At 36.6% G+C, this 20,554-nt stretch overlaps 1 protein-coding gene and 1 long non-coding RNA gene across 4 annotated transcripts; both read right to left on the bottom strand.

The window, feature by feature from the left end:
• Positions 1-612: 612 nt before the first annotated feature.
• LOC135633459 (uncharacterized) lies at positions 613-11,488 on the bottom strand. 2 transcript variants are annotated; one of them, XR_010495011.1, is made up of 3 exons: positions 11,313-11,488; positions 10,860-11,191; positions 613-1,080 (listed from the first exon to the last, which is right to left on the bottom strand). It is a non-coding gene; the product is annotated as an uncharacterized LOC135633459 (long non-coding RNA). The 2 variants fall into 2 exon arrangements; XR_010495012.1 differs by having other exon boundaries at positions 10,860-11,088.
• Positions 11,489-12,475: 987 nt separating this feature from the next.
• Positions 12,476-19,543, bottom strand: LOC103979105 (protein S-acyltransferase 8). Of its 2 annotated transcripts, XR_010495334.1 has the most exons (6): positions 19,188-19,543; positions 18,222-18,407; positions 17,015-17,314; positions 13,825-14,058; positions 12,707-13,266; positions 12,476-12,658 (listed from the first exon to the last, which is right to left on the bottom strand). XR_010495334.1 is itself a non-coding variant. In XM_009395142.3 (5 exons), the coding sequence occupies exons 1-5, from the start codon at positions 19,224-19,226 to the stop codon at positions 12,763-12,765; spliced, it is 1,263 nt and encodes a 420-aa protein (XP_009393417.1). In that variant the 5' UTR covers positions 19,227-19,543; the 3' UTR covers positions 12,476-12,762. The 2 variants fall into 2 exon arrangements, 1 of the variants encoding a protein (XP_009393417.1); XM_009395142.3 differs by having other exon boundaries at positions 12,476-13,266.
• Positions 19,544-20,554: the final 1,011 nt, after the last annotated feature.

The following is a 20,554-nucleotide window of genomic DNA, read 5'->3' as shown; positions in this document are numbered from 1 at the left end:
CTTGCTACAGGTAAAACACTTGAGAGTGGAGACGACATGGTCTTGAGAGCAACATAAAGGGTCAACGTTCCAATTAGAATAGATTGGACCACTTTTGACGTAAATATTTCCACTGGTAAGATGGCAAAGCATGATGAGGTCAATAATGCAAAAAAATTCAACATCATCTATGCCTTGGCGTCTCGGGCAATGACAAGGCTGATACAACGATAAGGTAGATGCAGTAGATGGACAGATACTATCATATACGAAGGCTTGTGCCTTCCATCAGATATAGCCTTATAAAAGGCCACAAAAGCTTCATGATACTTCATCGGGAGCCATTTAATTTGACTTCCACCATAAACCAACAGTCTTATGTATGCCAGTCGTTGCAGGTTTCCAAAGAACAAACAATCAGATCAACTCTGGCCTTCAAATCATCATCATTCTCCACTTGCTTAGTTTTCTGCATTTCATAACCAGCAAAAACAATGTCAGTGAAGATTTGGGAATCCAAGGCAAATTGTTGTTTGCTTTATCAGTAAACTAAAGTCAGAAAAAGGTGTGATAGTGAAGATTACATCAACAGCAGCAAGGAAATAAGACATCCCAGTTTTGAGATCCTTCACAACCAAAAGTTGAAATATTATGCACCAAATGTTCTAATAGTTAGAGCAGGAAAAACTGTAAACTTCAGTCAGAGACAAGCTAATGCTAATAAGATGAAGCATAAAGCTGATACACCTGAGACCGAAAATATAAATGTAATGATATCAGTTTCCCAGAATTGGATTGGTCCACATGAATATTAAGACCGTCTCTAATATCCATATAGCATCTGCAACTGCCATGTCAACGAGGGTCCTTTGAATCTTCTGATGGTTCTAACATTAGAATTTTGAAATGTAATATATGAATCCAAGAAAAAGATCCTACATATTAAGAATGCAAGTTTCTTTCTGGAACCTAAATTGTAAATTGCTTTTCATTGATATGGAGAACCATCTTCATAACGTATCACATTATTCTGGGCAGACGATCGAAGACCCATCTCAGTCAAGCCATGCAAGAGAATTTTGTTCACAACGAGTCCTCCACCTGAAAACCAAGTGTCACAAATCACAATATAGGAAAACCAATGCTTTTCCAAATGGCAATTCGGATCATTCTGATTAATTCAAAGCATGGCCTAAAATTCTGCAACTGTAAATATCATGTGTATGGCTTAGAAGACCCATTGTTGCTGAGAATCTAAGTTGATGCATTATGAATGGAAGCATCAAGAAGAGAATTATTTCAATCCATTCATTGATGTCATCTTCCTTAAAAAGGCCAATGCCATCAATCAGAGGGAGTTACATTCCATGTTAGATTGAGAAATTCCTGATCAAAATTAAATTATTTGTGGTACGCATAATGGAACATGAGAAGGGTCAAAAAAAGTAAAAACAAAAAGAAGTATGCAATTGATGTTGGGTCCAGCCCGGCTTGGACAATTGGGCCTATTGAGCCCAAATCAGTAATTAAGAAAGAAAGGGTAAAATTGGGCAGCGTGCAGGGTGTGTGTGTGCGCACAGTGAGATTGCAGCGTGCAGCCTGCGGCGTGCAGAGGAAAGAGGAGAGAGAAATAGAGAGAGAAAGATTAAGTTTCTGAGTTTTTCTGCTTGACGATATGTGGCCAAACGTTGTCAGTTTCGACCCAAATTTTATGTGAAGAATCCTTGCAGCAAACTCTACAATCCTAACGGTGTTGATCTGCAGTTTACCCTCTCTAAGGTACTTTCCTGCGATATCTACTTTGTGAGATCGAGAATTCTCTTTTGAGGAGATCCATCCTACGTGATGAAGATATGCTATCCTTGAGCCAAGATCTATGATCTTGATGTTATTCTAATCCTCTAGTTATTCTAGAGAAGACCTACTGTAAATCTGTTATTATTATTATTGATAGTGAAAGTTTAAGGTGGACTACGGTCCCGTGGTTTTCCCACATTGGGTTTTCCACGTTAAAAAGATTTGGTCTTACTGTGTGATTGATTTATTGCTCTATTGTTTATGCTGTGCTGATTGATATTAGCATTTTGATATCAAGTTGGTATTTTGATGAGGAACCTATTTTGATACACAAAGAGGGAAAAGAATTATTCCGCATTATCAGGTTTCTTCCCAACAAGTGGTATCAGAGCATTAGGTTGTTTGGTGCTAGTTTTCTTGTGTGATTGAAATGGAGCAGTCAGATAGTATGATTAAATTGAACTCATCAAATTATTCCACTTGGAGGAGTCTGATGAAAGATTTGCTCTATTGCAAAGATTTGTATAAGCCTATCAAGGTTAAAGATAAACCTTCTATTATGGACGATGAAGAATGGGAAGTTCAACATAGAAAAGCTATTGCCTATATTAGAAGATGGATGGATATAAATTTACATGAGCATATTTCAGATGAAACCAGAGCTGATGTTGTTTGGCAAAGGTTAGAAAACCTCTTTGCGAAAAAGACAGTGGGAAATAGAATTTCTCTCCTCAAAAGGCTTGTAAATTTGAAGTATAAAGATGGTGGTAACATTGTTGAGCACATAAGCCTATTTCAGAGTCTTGCAAACAAGTTGGTTGCTATGAAAATGAATATAGATGATGAGATGCAGGGATTATTACTTCTCAGCTCTTTACTAGAAAGTTGGGAAACGTATGTGGTGACTATTTGTAACTCCACGCCAGAGGGGACTCTAACCATAGATATGGTTAAAGACAGTTTGCTAAATGAAGATGCAAGAAGGAAAGAACAGGGTGAATCTTCTTCTGGTGCATTTGTTACTGAAAAACAAGAAAGACGTGGAAGAAGTCATAGCAGAAATCCATATGGTTATAGAGGAAGATCCAAGTCTAGAAGAGATATCAAATGTTTTTACTGTAATAGGCCAGGTCACATGAAGAAAGAGTGTAGGTTTTGAAAGCGAGAACAGAATGAAATGAAGAAAAATGAGAAAGAGATCAATACAGTTGCTGCTGAAGGTAATATCACTATTGTCTGTGATGAAGGTTGTGTTAGCCTTGTAGCTCAGGACAGTAATTGGGTAATTGACTCTGGTGCTTCATTTCATGTTACTTCTCATGGTGATTTCTTTAGATCTTACAGTGCTGGTGATTTTGGTAATGTCAGAATGGGAAACAATGGTACATCTAAGATTATGGGTATTGGAGATATTTGCTTAAAGACCAGTATTGGGAGCAAATTGATACTCAAAGATGTAAGGCATGTTCCAGATATTCGTCTTAACTTGATATCTACAGGTAGACTTGATGATGAGGGCTTTGCACATTATTTTGGTGAAAGTAAATGGAAACTCACTAAAGGTTCTCTAATTGTGACAAAAGGAAAGAAGATTAACTCTTTTTATGTCATGGAAGCTAAGCTACACAAAGGAGATATTAATGCAATTCGAAAAGGTGAAAGTATAGATCTTTGGCATAAGAGGCTTGGACATATCAGCGAGAAGGGACTTCAAACTCTTGCTAGAAAGCAGTTCTTACGAGAGTTGCAAGGTACATCTCTTAAATCTTGTGATCATTGCTTAACTGGAAAAACACATAGAGTTGCATTTCAGACATATCCATCATCTAGAAGATCTGATGTTATTGATTTAGTTCATACTGATGTTTGTACTATGCAAACTAGAACTCTTGGAGGTGCTCTTTATTTTGTTACTTTTATTGATGACCATTCTAGAAAAGTTTGGGCTTTTGCTTTGAAATCTAAAGACCAGGTACTCGATGCTTTCAAGGAGTTTCATGTCAATGTTGAAAGAGAAACTGGCAGAAAGCTAAAGTGTGTTCGATCAGATAATGGTGGCGAGTACAGGGGTCCTTTTGAGAATTATTGCAGGTTCCATGGTATCAAGCTTGAGAAAACAGTTCCTAAAACTCCTCAGCAGAACGATGTGGCAGAAAGGATGAACAGAACCATTGAAGAAAGGATTAGGTGTATGCTTTTCCACGCCAAGTTACCAAAGTCATTTTGGGGGGAGGCTCTGAGAACTACAGTTGACCTGATAAATCTTTCTCCATCAGTTCCTCTGCAAGGTGATGTTCCAGATAGAGTATGGAGAGGAAAAGATATATCTTATAATCATTTGAGAGTCTTTGGGTGTAAAGCATTTGTTCATATTCCCAAAGATGAGAGGTCCAAACTTGATAATAAGGCAAAAGCATGTATCTTCTTGGGATATGGTCATGAAGAGTTTGGGCACAGATTATGGGATCCAGTGAAGAAGAAGATTATTAGAAGCAGAGATGTTGTGTTTCTTGAAGACCAATTGTTTGATAATGGTGGTAATGTTGAGAAGCCAGAAACCTCTGTTTATATTCCTTGAAGTTTGGGTCCAGTTCCTTCACCTGTAGTTCATGATGATCATGGGGGAGATGAACAAGAAAATTATGGTGAGAATACTAGTGATGATACACCTACAGTTGATGATGCTGAACCAACTGAACAAGCACCTCCACCATCAGTTGAGATTCCATTGAGAAGATCCACTAGAGAGCGACAACCCTTTACCAGATATCCTCCACATGAGTATGTTATGCTTACTGACGGGGGAGAGCCAGAAACTTACCAAGAAGCTATTCTACATGAGAATAAGAGTGAGTGGGCTAAAGCCATGCAAGAAGAGATGAGATCCTTGCTTGAGAACCACACCTATGACTTGGTAAAGTTGCCGAAAGAGAAGAAAGCTCTCAAGAATAAGTGGGTTTATAAATTGAAGACTGAAAACAATAGCTCACAACAACGATACAAGGCACGACTAGTTGTGAAAGGATTCAGTCAGAAGAAAGGTATTGACTTTGAAGAAATATTTTCTCCGGTTGTGAAAATGTCCTCTATCCGAGTTGTTCTTGGTTTGGCTGCCCGCTTGAATTTAGAAGTTGAGCAACTTGATGTAAAAACAACATTTCTTCATGGTGACTTAGAAGAAGAAATTTACATGGAGCAACCAGAAGGTTTCAAAGTCAAGAGAAAAGAAAATCTGGTATGTAAGCTTAGGAAAAGCTTATATGGACTCAAACAGACACCTAGACAGTGGTACAAAAAGTTTGATTCCTTTATGATGAGCCAAGGGTATGATAAAACCACATCTGATCATTGTGTGTTTATGAAGAAATTTTCAGATGATGATTTTATTATTTTACTGCTATATGTTGATGATATGTTGATTGTTGGCCATGATGTTGGAAAAATTAAAAAGCTTAAAAGAGAGCTAAATAAGTCTTTTGCCACGAAAGACTTAGGATCGGTGAGACAAATACTTGGCATGAAGATTCTTCGTGATAGGAAGAAAAGGAAGATTTGACTATCTCAGGAGACTTACATTGAAAAGGTTCTTGAAAGATTCAACATGAGTAAAGCCAAAGCAGTTTGTTCTCCACTTGCAGGTCATTTCAAGCTGAGTTCAAAACAATGTCCTACAAGTGAGAAAGAAAAAGAAGAAATATCCAGAGTGCCTTACTCATCTGCAGTAGGCAGTTTGATGTATGCTATGGTTTGTACTAGGCCAGATATAGCTCATGCAGTTGGAGTTGTTAGCCGATTTCTCTCAAATCCTGGAAAGGAACATTGGGCAGCAGTGAAATGGATATTAAGATATCTAAGAGGTACTTCCAGGTTGTGTTTATGTTTTGGTGATGATGAACCTGTGTTAGAAGGGTACACAGATGCAGACATGGCAGGTGATACTAATTCCAGGAAGTCCACTTCGGGATTCTTTATGACATTTGCAGGAGGAGCAGTCTCTTGGCAGTCTAAGTTACAGAAGTGTGTTGCTCTATCAACCACAGAAACAGAATACATAGCAGTTACTGAAGCCTGCAAGGAAGCTTTATGGATGAAAAATTTTCTACAGGAATTGGGCTTGAAACAGGAAGGATATACTGTTTACTGTGACAGGCAGAGCGCTATTCACCTCTCCAAGAATTCAACATACCATTCTAGATCCAAGCATATTGATGTGAGATATCACTGGATTCGTGATGTGCTTGAGATGAAAGAATTACAGTTGGAAAAGGTGCATACCAGTGATAATGGTTCAGATATGTTGACAAAGTCTTTGCCTAAGGAGAAGCTTGAAGCATATAGGCGAAGAGCGGGCTTGGTACAGCCTATCATATGAGCTGGAGGGGGAGAATTGTTGGGTCCAGCCCATATGTGGGCTTGGACAATTGGGCCTATTGAGCCTAAATCAGTAATTAAGAGAGAAAGGGCAAAATTGGGCAGCGTGCAGGGTGTGTGTGTGTGCGCACAGTGAGATTGCAGCGTGCAGCCTGCGACGTGCAGAGGAAAGAGGAGAGAGAAAGATTAGGTTTTTGAGTTTCTTTGCTTGACGATCTGTGGCCAAACATTGTCAGTTTCAGCCCAAATTTTATGTGAAGAATCCTTGCAGCAAACTCTACAATCTTAACGGTGTTGATCTGCAGTTTACCCTCTCTAAGGTACTTTCCTGCGATATCCACTCTGTGAGTCCCAGAATTCTCTTTTGAGGAGATCCATCCTACGTGATGAAGATATGCTATCCTTGAGCCAAGATCTATGATCTTGATGTTATTCTGATCCTCTAGTTATTCTAGAGAAGACCTACTGTAAACCTGTTATTATTATTATTGATAGTGGAAGTTTGAAGTGGACTACGGTCCCGTGGTTTTTCCCACATTGGGTTTTCCACGTTAAAAAGATTTGGTCTCACTGTGTGATTGATTTATTGCTCTATTGTTTATGCTGTGCTGATTGATATTAGCATTTTGATATCAAGTTGGTATTTTGATGAGGAACCTATTTTGATACACAAAGAGGGAAAAGAATTATTCCGCATTATCAGGTTTCTTCCCAACAATTGACCTCGACAAAATTCTTAAAATGAAGTAACTTGGATAGCAATTCCATGTACCTTATAATTGCTCACGAGATTTGACAAAATTTTATGTTGTCAATAACCAAACACAACCTCCATTTTGTTTATCTAGACTTAAGGACCAACATTGGTAATATTATACAAGGTTCACCGTGCCACTCAAAATGGTACGATACAGGCGACACATATCGGTCCGACAAGGAACTAGCACATGGATTGCCCTGAATCAGGCGGTTCATAATAGGGGACCCTTTATCGGATTATACGAGGTCTGTATCAGGCGGAACGATCGAAATTCGACTGTTACCAATGATGGGCTATGAATTGTGGATTTCAAATGGTCCATTTGACCATTTGAATAAGAAGATAAGGTTTTTAAGCCCTTTTCTTCCCCTCTTTCATTGCCTTTTACTCTATCAAATTCTCTTACTCTCTCAATTTCTTTCTCACTCACATATTTCTCTCATTCTCCTATTTGCACTCTCTTAAACTCAATAAAGTTATAATTTATGGATTATATCAAGTTTGGGAGGCTAATTTGGGACGATTAACACCTAAGGTTTTTAAGCCCTTTTCTTCCCCTCTTTCATTGCCTTTTACTCTATCAAATTCTCTTACTCTCTCAATTTCTTTCTCACTCACATATTTCTCTCATTCTCCTATTTGCACTCTCTTAAACTCAATAAAGCTGTAATTTGTGGATTATATCAAGTTTGGGAGGCTACTTTGGGACGATTAACACCTAAGTTAGAGGAAGAACACTCTAATGACAAGAATGTAATTAATTTTTAGAATTTTGTTGATTTATAAGATGTTGAAATCTATTATATGTTCTAAATGTTGTTTGGCATATTTATGATAGTAGAATAGAGTTAGTTAGGGAGTAATTAAGGCTTTTAATGCTATGGTTCTAAATGTTGTTGTTTGGCACATTTATGACCGTAGAATAGAGTTAGTTAGGGAGTAACTAAGACATTTAATGCTATGATTTGCGTGTTAATGTTGATTTAATTGAAACTAGACACATATTAGGTGAAATTTTTGTTTTTAATGCATATTATGGTGATTTCACGTTTGTGATGGTAGAAGAGATTTAATTGTATTTTAATTAAGTTTTTAAATACTGTGACTAATGGTTTTAAACATATGCTACTTATAGTAAGAGAGGAGACCAAGAAAATATTTGTAGATGATTTAAGGCTGATCAACATTTACATATTATCGACCGCAGGACCAAAGCTTATATGGACAAAGATATCCATAATGTTGATAAATTCATATTCAGAGTAATTTATAATATAGTCTTTTAATATTTGAAAAAATCTTACTAACGAAATCATTTGTCTTGCAACGTATTATCTAAATATGATAATTTAATTTTGGCATAATCTTATAATGCGATCATATTTATCGGCAGTACTAAAAAATGTTATAAATCGACTCATGCTAAATAGTGTCAATACAGCCGATGTTATTATCGAGAGTTGACTATTTTGGGAAATAATTGATTTATTCTTTGATAGTGTAGTTGTATCGTGTCATTACAATATGGATCCTAGTAAGGGAAAGTTACACACATATTGATTATAAACTAAATTTGATATTAATTATTTGTTATGCTAATAAAAGTCTTATATATATATATATATATATATATATATATATATAGTCAAGTGGTGGCTATAATTTGGAGGGTCCACACTAAATTTAAGAAAGATTGTTATCTATATACTTTCGTAGATGACGACATCGAGTGGCTGCGAACATAACTGGTCAAGATTTATACTGATTCACACAAAAGTTCGCAAATAGACTATCGTATAGATGACTAGAGAAACTGGTATATATCACCGAGCTAGACAAAGAACCAGAGATTGATCCCATCAACCTTGAATATTACAATTAAGATTCACAGTTGATGTTAGAATGGGTTGAAGTAGCAGAGAACCAAGAGGATCCTTTACTTGATGAGGCGGGAGATCCTCAACATCCTTTGTATTTCATCACTGAGGAAATAGAAGAAGGGAAGCACATCCCTAGCAAGAGGAAGATCCTCCTCGATCAGAATGTGAAGAAAGGAGTTGGACAACATCGAGGTTAGACTACTTGAGAAATCAAAGATACCAACAATCGTAGTCGTCCGCTCAACGTGCAAAGGCAAAAGGGAAGGTAGTAATATCAACCGCACCGTTAGAAAGAATCAAGTCGAGCGATGAGACATAATCTCAATCGCAATTAACAACCTGCTCAGTCTGTAGACACGGTAACAACGTGGACAACAATGCCTCGATCGATGATGGCGATGACGTCAGGGGATCAATGGCCCCGTCTACATAGTTTGTGGGTGGCGCATGGACTGAGGAGTTGTATTTTACATATGTCACTAAATTTCAGATCATGAAGCTCGATAAAGTACTGGTCAGGTTTATACACGAAAAGGGAAGGAAAAGGCAGTGGATGATTTGAAGCAGATACGATAAATATTACACGATATAGACACAAAGCATAATTTATCGTATTCCTAGCCATCGTATTATGGAGAATCTTATAGCCAACAGCAGTACGATGATAATTGGTCATTCCTCTCTAAATAGTAGTATGGTGATCGATCTTATGATACGGAGTAGTAGATTAGTGGCAAAACTAAAAGTTTTGGCATTCGCTAACCTCCGCATCAATACATGCCACAATCATACTTGCCTTAGGAGTCGTCACGAGCATGCATAGTTCTCGACGATCAAACTACAACCATCACCATATTGATGCACCAATGGCATATGGTGTGTCGGTATGCTATATCATGAGATCAATTTCAGGATTGAGTTTGAGAAACATAGCATATTGATGTACGCATACATAAAATTGAGGACCTCAATCCACCGATCGTGAAGTCTCGTTATTATTTTTTATGGTAGAACCAAGTATATCCATCATTCAATCCATTTATTACTTGATTCATTTGAATCTTAAAGTTTAACTTGTTATCTAACCATTCAAATTATTTCTTTACAGATAATTCAATATCAATGGAAGGATAGTTTAGAACATACTACAAAGCTACTCCTCAAAGCTTGAAAAAGATATGTTTCAGTATTCTTTCCTAATAAAAAATATTTTTGATGAAATTATACTAAATTTACATTTAATTCTAAATTAAAAACCCTAATCTAAGTTTTTTTCATTTTTCATGTAATTTCGGATGGTTTTTTGGCTAATTTTTTGTGTTGTCAACATGCACCTTTGTGCCGACACAGTACACTGGTATGGGTGGCACGTGTCATGCCGATTGTCGGCCGACACATCAACTTAGACTAGTAAGGCAACCCTTTATTATGTGCTTAATTATTCCAAAATGAAATAAACAAATGCATAAAATATCTGCATGGAGGCAAGAAAATACATGAACATGCACACACCTGTATGCTATGAGTTAAACTAGATATTAGAACCTAATGTCTAATACATCATTCTCCAGAGGGTTAAAAACCAAAAGGGCACAAACCTTCCTTACTGGACTATTCGAATAATTTCAGTGCAGAACTTGTACACTTGCTAATTCTGAGCTTCTATTAATTGCTTTTTTCCGTTGCAAGTATCCGATAGATGCATACCAACGCCAAATACATTATCCATTGTGAACTCTCCTTACCAGAACTCATAGAGTATGATAATGCCCAATTGGTATCTTGAATGGCATACATGTTATCCCATTTACATTGAGAAATCAAGACTTCAAACAGGAGGTTTTATGATGCAACAACCTTCTCAGCCTTGCCTCAAAGAAAATTATAGGGAATAAAATCACTAATAAAACCGAAAACAACATCTCACAATTTCAGATCACAAGCACAAATTTAAGAGTCCTGTGCTGCAAAAACATTCTTGAGTTCGTCCAGGAGATAATAAAGGGACAATGACCCTAAATAAAACTGAAACAAACAACCTAAAAATATTAGATCCCAAAACACAAACTTACCTCTCCCTCACACTTTGTGCAGAGCTTCTCGAACTCATCAGGCTCACAATCGGCTAACCTAGGAGCCTCATTGAGGCGGAACAACCAAGAGTATAATGAGCATCTTGCAGAATCACTTAAGTAATATATGCCGATGCAAAAATAGAAGTATCCAATTCTGGTTTAAGACAAACAGTTTGCTTCAATTTGCCATCAGCCCCAAATGCGCCGTTTTCTCTGTAGCTAGAAACTGTGTAACGAAGTTCATCGTACATATAGTGATAAGTATTTGGCTATGACCAGTAACTTCATCTAGAAAATGCGGCCAACCAAGATCCAATTCATGGCTTCTCCTAGTTTTCATGATACCATTATACGAAGAAGCTTAAACTTATAATAAGACAGCACAAGTATGGCGGCAAGCAACAAGGGAAGAGGCCAAAGATTCAAGCTTTCATGACAGCACAAAGGTACCTAGGCGTAGTCGGCTCAACTGGCGGTCATGGCGACGGTGAGTTGGTCGGGCAGGCCGGTGGCGACGCCCTCGGAGATGGCGGTATTTCGTCGAACGGGTGGAAGGCAATATGGCAGAACGTGGATTGGTCTTTTGAGTAACTATCACGAACCTGCATCAAATGCATACAGGTCGCCACCCTTTGATTGTGGAGAAACATAAAATACATGTGTGGAGATATATAAATCATTTTTATCATAGTAATTAAATAATATCTTATAATATAATAAACTAAATTAGATCTATAATACATATTGAAGCTTTTTTTGCTGAAAGAAAAAATATTAATAATTAAGACATAAATACATTATATTATTAATTATATATAATACATATTGAAGTTAAACTTAGAGCTACAAACATAAAAACACACTTAACTTCATAATTATATAAATATGTATATATATACACATGTAATTTTGTCTTTTATGTATCCTTAATAACCCAAAGCTTATCTATTTGTCACCAGAGTTAATCTTCATTAGCAAATTAAATGATAATTAAAACTATAATTTACATTAATAACCTTTTAAGATTCATTATCAGACACTTCATATGTTAAGGACAATAGGAATACGCTGTATCTTAATAATAGATAAATATATATTATACTAAAAATTATACAGATAAACATAGTATTGTATTATATGCCAATGGATCATGTCCTATGTGATTTCCATAAAGATCTTGGACTCAAATTTCTAGTTTTATGATTTATCTTTTATATAAAAAATATATATATACATTTATATAATGAATCAATGAGATACGGGGATTCCGTCGAGAATATTCCTCGTCGGGCTGCCCCCTTTTGCCTTAGTAATCTTATTTGATGGTTGCTACATAGCCCATTTCTGCTGAAGGAAAAATCACGACCGTCAATCTGACATCAGCACTAATCTCAACAACTTCTCGACATTGGCCCCGGAACACTCTTCTATCCATTTGAATGATGCTCCAGCTGTTCCCTGTTCATGTCACAGGCTACATAGTCCAATATGTTACCATGAAACAAAAAGAAAGCTTGGTATGTTATCATTTCTGTTTGATGATCCCATGGAGCTGTAACTTTCCCACTGCGAAAACAGAGGTCTTCAAGTTGCCAGGAATGATACAATAGAAGTGGGGAAGAGGAGAAATCAATATCTAACATTCTGCACATCCTGAAGCAGTTGGTTACAGAAAGAATTCTGACAAACTCAAAATAATCAGAATATAACACAATGAAATGAACAGAAAGACGGCAAATGACTTGCGAATTCCAAATAGAGACACATCAGGCAACAAGGAATGAAGCTTCATTAACCTGCAAGACGATAAATGCAGATTGCAGATGCCTTGTGTCTATGTTTACCGGCTCATATTTCGCTCATTTTACCCTGAAAGGATGCAGACTGATGAGTTGCTTTACTACCGAGTGGACTTCTGCGACGGCATATCACCCTCGGTCGCTGAGGAGCTTGCAGCGAGAACTCCTGGAGAGAGATCCCAGCTCCCGCTTCTCCTACCCCAGCTTGAGTTCTTCACATCGCTCCTGATGACAGGAACCTGTGTATCGGAACCCACCATTAGCTCAGACTCCGAGAGGGCCCCGTGCAACTCGTTGCTGTTTCTACCACCCATCTCCTCATCGACCTCTTCATAGTTGCGACGCCGGGAGATTTTCAAGAGATCCCCACCGATTTCAAGGTCATCTTCAACTTTTACACGGGGACTACTGGCTGGTTCTTCTTCCACATCCCTCGTGCGGCTAGCCGGGGGTGGCCTTGCAGTTTCATCTTGTACATAGGCTCTCAAATTTATTCTAGAAGGTTTAATCTCTGTGCAGAGTACATCTATGAAGTTGTTCAAAAAACCTCTGTTATAAGCACTAACCCTGTTGTCACCTCTGTACCGGAAGTTTTCATAGGTTGTCTGCAGAAGAGCATAGAGTTCTCCTAATAATGATAGAGTTCAAAAGGAAAGCCAACTGAGGAAAAATTATCAGAATGCAATCAATTCAAAGAAACTTCCTTTTGTAAGTCTACCATGTTATGCATCTCATTTGACTAAAAAAGAAAATAACCTTCTACCTTTTAGATTTTAATTATGACCATTTCTCCAACAAAAGCATACATCATGTTTATTCAATAATACAATCAGTAATGGAAAGAAAAATAGAACTAGCTCTGTCAAATAAAACAGCTGACGTTGGCCAAGCAAATGGGTCAATTCAGAAGAAAGGATGACTAAGCATGCATGCAAACCTCAAAAACATATTCCAAATGTCAACAAGAAGGGAGACATCATTCAACCATTTGTTTTGTCTTAATTAGCAAAATTTTAAAAAATAACACGATTAAAGGAAACATACTGGAAACATCTTAAATAATATTAAGCACATCGTTTCTGCAATTGTGAACAAATATAAGCAAGTAACTAAAGTTGACAGTTAAAAGTAATGTATAAGATGACATGAACAAAACACCTTACCTGGTTAGTGCCAATCAGGTATAAATGGAATCCAGTAAGACCACCAACAAACCAGAGGGCAACAAAGCAATATATCATTAGTACCACTGATGCAGGAGATTTCTTCATTGCCTTCCATACAGTAGGATAATCCCCATCCATGAGAAACTTGATGTACAATGCACACATTGCAAATACATATATGCATAGAAGAGTTGAGGAAGAAACAAATAAGAAAAAGTAGCGGTAGTTGCGCTGCACAGAGATGAATCAATAAGATAAGCACACATGTTAAACTACTTGGATATAACAGAGGTAAATAAAAAGCATCAATAGCATAAACAAATTCAAAGATAACATCTACAATAGCACACAAACTTTAACATGAATATTATAACAAACATTAGAGAAAAATGTCAAAGTACAGCATCCACAACCAAAATCAGAAGTTCTCGGAAAATGTAATGTAGGAGTTACCTCACAAGATAAAGCAAGACTACCTTAACAATGAAAGAAAGATACCAAGAGAAGAGAAAGTATCAAGAGGAAGGCCAGATGAAGGTGTCAATGGAAATTGCATAGCTTCAAAACAGTATATATATACATAAATATATGTATATATACATATACATATATGTATATATACATATACATATATGTATATATACTTATATGTACATATATGTATATATATAAGGGCTCTCGGCAAACTAGGGTGACAGGATGGTTTGTTTTAATCTGTCAAAGTGTCAAGTGGTTCGGAGGTATCGAAGATCTGCAGATCAACAATTGGCTCATTCTACTTTTCCTTTTGTCTCCACTAGTTCAGCCATTTCACTACCTCTTTCATTGCCTTTCAAAACACAACTCTGCTTTTCAATTGTAATTTTACGTTTTCCTCAACGATGTTAAGTTGTTCATAAGGTTTTTAACTCATGATAACAATGTCGAACCCCTGTTGCACAATGGCCTCAGTGTCATTTGTCTCACTCTTTGCACCTAGTTGATGCAAAACCAGGAAACAAGTCAAAAGGAACCATAGGAAACTTGGAGGGAGGAAAATGATGCATGGGATATGGAATCCTACTAAAACACGATCTTTCTCTCAATATCTACTCCAAAGTGGCAGCATACGAATATATTAGTAAAGTATGAATTACAATTTTATTTCTAAAGATAAGTTGACTTGGGAGATCAGGATTCGACAATACAACGGCAAGGTTGCTTCTTTGTGACATGGGAGATTAGGATTCGAGTCATGGAAACAATCTCTTTAAAATATTTAAAGTTAAGGCTGCATTAGCGGGAACCTCATGCACTGGGTACGCCCTTTTTTATTTCTAACGATAAGTTAACCTAACCATCCAATTTCCATTGTCCAATTGATATTGTTATGATCGTTAATGCCCAACATAATCTAAAATCAAACCCTAGCATGGTGCACGCAAGATCTTAACCCAATGATGACTCCACATCTGAACATGTTTAAGAGCTTGGCCAATGAATAGCTCGAGCCTCTCACCATATTCGAATAGATCGGCTCTCATTCCAATTGTCACAATCATGCCTGATGGAATACCTTACTCACAAGTTATTAGACCTTTAGCCCAAAATGCTTAAGCCCTAGTAAAAAGGTAATACACCTATCAAGTCTTTATAAGTCGGTCAAAATCTTTGTTCACCTTTGATGTGGATTAAATCGGGGTGTCACAGATACTACCCAAGATAATCCCCTTTGTTTTTTGTTAATGATAAATATCAACAAATTTCCAACACACCAACAAATTCCAAATTGAAGATGGATCATCTTACTAATACAACTAGTAGGCACATATTCAAAGAAAGTTGTGAAAATGGAAGCAAGAATGAAAAATGAGCATTTTTCATTATGAACTCAATTTAAGTGAAAATGAGATTTGTTCAACATATTATTATGATGCCAAGTCCCTTTCAAGTTGGTAGGAAATTTCATTAAAGTGAACCGATATTAACTTATAGAAACACACAGAAAACCTTTTATTTATTAACAAAGATACATGACATTTAGTTTATGACATGCGAATTTTAGGTATTGCATCTCTTGATATCCTAAACTAATTTATTTCTTCTCGTGCTTCAGATATTAAGGGTTTTTCTTGTTCAACAAGATCGTTCATAGAGAAGAAAGATTATCATATATTAGGCCTCCAGCAAATCAATGTATGGGTTAGATAGGGGTGTAGTGATGGAAAAGATTAAGTCCGCTTGCGTGCTTGTAGGACCCTAAGCTTGTGTAGTTGCAGAAAAATAATTGCTACACTCTGCTTGCTAAAGAACTGGACAGGAAATAACATTGAACCTAACTGGAAACTTCAATCATGGCCTGAAATTAGCACTTTCATCCATCCTCTAGCAAAAATTTAGGATTTAATTGTCACAAAATAGTGAACTACCATTTAAGACTAGAAGCTTATAAACTTTCACAATGTCATTTATATAGGGGAGCATGTACAATGAGGATTTGAGGAAATGCAAAAAGCATATCAGAAAATTAAGCAGATGGAAACAGTGAGAAAAAAATTTAGTGTTGGAAAAATAACTCAACTCCAATGACGGCTATTTTTGTCATTTTATGATTAAATTATCATGTGCTGTTACAACTATAAGCATATTTCAAAATATTAGCATATTTCAAAAACATAAATGCATTTTTAGAATTTACTTCTCTAAAATTTACAATTTTTTTTCTTTTTTGATAAAGCCATATATGACGGAAGACAAGGCACAAACTAACAGTAAAGCCAGAACGAAGAGAGTTTTTGCAATTCATGAAATCAACTATACACTCATTAGCCTTTTTCTCTTTTTCAAGGAAATACCCGATGCACAAAACTCCCGCCAACGCAGGGTCTGGGAAGGGTCAATATACACATCCTTGCTCTACATATAGAGAGCTTATTTCGTTGACTCGAACCATCATCACTCAGGTCGCAAAAGAGCAACCTCACCAATGTACAAAGGTTCACCCTTCCCCCCCCTTTTTTTCCCCTTAACAATAAATATAAATATCAGGAGTATAATCTTAATCTCTTATCACTAATAATAATTCCTTGAACTAGTTGGATGAGCTCATAACGTATTTGCTTAGACAAAGAAGAAGAACAATGCATAAGAATCAACAGTGTTTAGTAACTAAGAATTAAGTTGTAGGAAAAAAAATCGAGAAACAAACCTGTCCGATGCATTGCCCAACCCAAGGGCAATGATGATCAAATCGTTCCACACAATTATTGCATATGGAACAATGAGAGCAGCGAGGAGGCCGATAGATCATGCAAGTATCACAATATTTCACTTTCACAAGCATTCCATTTACCATCACTTCTTTGATGCGTGGAAATGTTAGACTGGGTGTATGCCTCCCACCAATTTCGGTACGAGTATCATAAGAAAATTCTTCCTCTGGTGGATGTGAAGCACGGGGTACAATCCCTGGATCTCGAGTTGACGTCATCAGTAACAGTACCAGTACCTAAAAAGAAACCAGTGAGTTCATGTAACTCAAAGCTACAAAATTTTTGTCCGAATAGTAATGTGGCGAAAGAAACCATATAAGCAAGCTGCATTAGAACTCCATGTTATTTAGTAATTATTTTTATCAAATTGAAAACCATCATCACATTTGACAGAGCTATACATCAGGAAGGATCATGAAGATGAATCTCAAAAGGTGGGTCTTTCTAGTTCTAGTATATAAATACTGTCACCAGAAGTTATTGAATAAAAACAAGAAAATATCATATATGTGCCCTTGTATATCTGACAACTAACAAACAAAACCATACATGAATGCGAGAACAGTCCATATATGTGTTTTATGTGCTCCTGAAAGGATACTGTACTTTTTCTTGACAGTACAACTCATAAATAAAACAGAAAAGCAACTGAACAACAAAGAACTGCTCAAAAGTAATTGAAAAAAGCACCTTTTGAACTCAGAATACTCCAGCCAATGAAGATGGATGACAAAAATATATAAACTAGAAATTGCATACAACAATTATATTTTCTCTGTTAGAAAGGTTTGGACTTAGATGTCTAAAGTCTAAATATAGAATACAACCAATGCTAATATCTATTTGTCGTTGTCATGCCCTTCACAAAAATTCTTAAATCATGAAAAGTAAGATCAACATATAACAAGCCTCATCCTGTGGAGATGCTGCATGAGAAATCACTTCCAATAGAAAAAAAGGAGGATGATGATTGACCTTCTTTTTCATAAGAAAGCACAACTTAATTCTTTGATATGGATATAAAAAAATGAAATTTCAAGTATCAAAGATAGCTCAAATTCAGTTAGGCAATTTTCCATAAAAAGTCATGCTTCATAAGTTTGAAAGAACCTTCAAAGAAGTATCTACGGGCAGTGCACTTACATGGATTGTAAAGGCAATAGCAACTATCAGAACAGCACATCCTGAATTGTAGGCAGGAAACTTGTGGAGAAGATTTCTTGCAACAAATACACAAAAGATCACTACAGGAACAACGATGAGTGAGACTGTTATAAACAGTGACCTGGCATCAGGTCCAAATATTAACCTCCCTCCTAACAAAAACTTCTGCAGAAGATTAATGCAAAAGTTAATATACGTCGGGTAATAGCATGAACTCTTAGAATATGCAAGTATGCAACCAAACTACATTTTCATATTATAGTTACTTCACAGGTTACATCTTATCTTAAATCATTAAAAGGACTACCTGTTAAGAATATAACAAAGTAACCCAGGTTTATAAAACAATTAAATCTAAGAAGAAGCCATTATGTTTTTCTATAACTTCTTATGGCATGAAAACACGACAGCAGAAAACGCCATATCAAAGTTTAGACAGACAGATGATGAATACATAATAATACAGATATGAAAGTTGACAATGGTGTCTGAATGAAATAAGAAGCCATCAATTTATAAATGTAGTTACTTTGTCACTCATAGAAAACCCATAGAGCTCATCAATGAAACTACCAGTCACTCATAGAGCTCATCAATCAACCGCGCTAATGCCAAACATCGGTACAAATTAATGCACCAAGAAAACGGAGTTTTCTTATTTCAAAGTAAACATCCATAGGCAAGTCCACGGCATAGTGCACAAATACCTAAATGTAGGTGCCCAGCACCACAAAGACTCCCTTTTGAGAATCGCAACCCACGAAAACCTCCAAATCGACTAAAACCCAACACCAATACCTTCAATCCACCAAAACAAAACAAAACCCCCACGAACCCAAGCTTCCAAGTCCACAGAAAAAGCATCACATCACTAAAATAATCAAACAATTAACTGTTTAGAACAAAAGGAAGTGACAGGAAAAGAAAGAAATCCCAAAATCTCACATTCTTTCCTTTCCAAGCTTGATATACCCGCTTGGCCATGGAGGCGGGCGATTGGTGCGCCGTAGCTTGTCAACACGCCACGAACGAACCAGAAACTCCAAGATCACTTATCCCACTCCTCTCTTCCAATCACCGGACAAAGAAGAAAAGGACAAAAAGGTAGGGTTCTTTCCCTACCCCTCTTCCTCCTCCGCCTCCTCCCAATCTGTAAGTCTCACGATTAAGCGATCAAAATTAGGGTTTTCTTCGGCTTCTTCGGCACCCTCTCTTCCTCTCTTTCTCTCTTTTTCTTCTCCGTTCTCTTTTTTTGGGGGTTTTGAGATTTCCATCAAAAGGCTGCTCGTTGACAGCTCGAGACACAGAGAGTGACGTCCAACGCAAGCCTTTAAATAGCTCGGAGATAAAGACTACTAATAATAATAATACGAAGGTAACTTTTTCATATTAACCATCGGTAAGTTCTACATTCTACAATCTCTTTTCCCTCTATACCATTTATATTCTCTCTATCTCATACTCAGGAATGTATATTTTAAATGAACAATTTCATTGATAACTTTCATGAAAACATAAGATCAGATATTTATGATCTTATGATCAGTGGAAAACATGTCACGTCTTATGAACATAGACATTAATCGTTTTCAAGACTTTTATGATGATAAAAAGTCATATATAAATAATTAAGATACTATGACTTTATTTTCATTGTCATTGTCCTATGAATGAATGGTATTGCTGCAAGTTCTTTGGAATTTTAAATGTGTTAAGGGGTGAATACAAAATTGTGTTAATCCTCTGTCTCTTAAACATCTTTGGAAAGTGATGTTAATTGACTTAATCCTTTGCCTCATGTGATGTTAGATGGAGCATCTTTGGAATTATACCTATACAAGAGTGAATATAAAATTGTCTCAGTCATAAGGGGCACCTTTGGAATTCTACATGTTTAAGGATGAATACAAAATTGCCCTTCAGCCTGTCTGTGTGATGTAAGAGGGAGGAGGGGGTGGGGAGGGGCATCTTTGGAATTGCAAATGTGCTAAGGGTGGATACAAAATCTTGAAGGATGAATACAAAATTTGAGCTCTAAATTGTTTAGAATTAATGACTCTACTCCTTCAACAACATTCTAAAAGGATGCTTCTTGTGGATTTAATTGAAGTGGGGACAGGTGGGGATATAAAAGAATTGAAGTCACTTACTTTTACCATATTGTGGTAATTAATTCCACTGTGAATTTAATTAGAAGTGGGACCAGGTTGGCTAGGATATTAATAACCTCTTCTTTTTTCCTTTTTTCTTGCTGCCATCACTTTTTCAAGGATTCATAATAAAAAAATGTTTTTTCAAATTTATATATTTTA

The sequence above is a fragment of the Musa acuminata genome, chromosome BXJ3-3 (assembly GCF_036884655.1).
Source record: "Musa acuminata AAA Group cultivar baxijiao chromosome BXJ3-3, Cavendish_Baxijiao_AAA, whole genome shotgun sequence".
In the NCBI taxonomy this organism is placed as follows: domain Eukaryota; kingdom Viridiplantae; phylum Streptophyta; class Magnoliopsida; order Zingiberales; family Musaceae; genus Musa; species Musa acuminata.
This window is presented reverse-complemented; position numbering and strand designations above follow the sequence as displayed.

Excerpts from the sequence above, each read along its gene's own strand:
- LOC103979105 (XM_009395142.3), bottom strand. The coding sequence starts at position 19,226 with ATGGCCAAGCGGGTATATCAAGCTTGGAAAGGAAAGAAT. Across the intron at positions 17,315-18,221 it reads CTATTGCCTTTACAATCCAT|GTACTGGTACTGTTACTGAT; the intron begins GTAAGTGCACTG and ends GTTTCTTTTTAG. Across the intron at positions 14,059-17,014 it reads TTGGGCAATGCATCGGACAG|CGCAACTACCGCTACTTTTT; the intron begins GTTTGTTTCTCG and ends ATCTCTGTGCAG.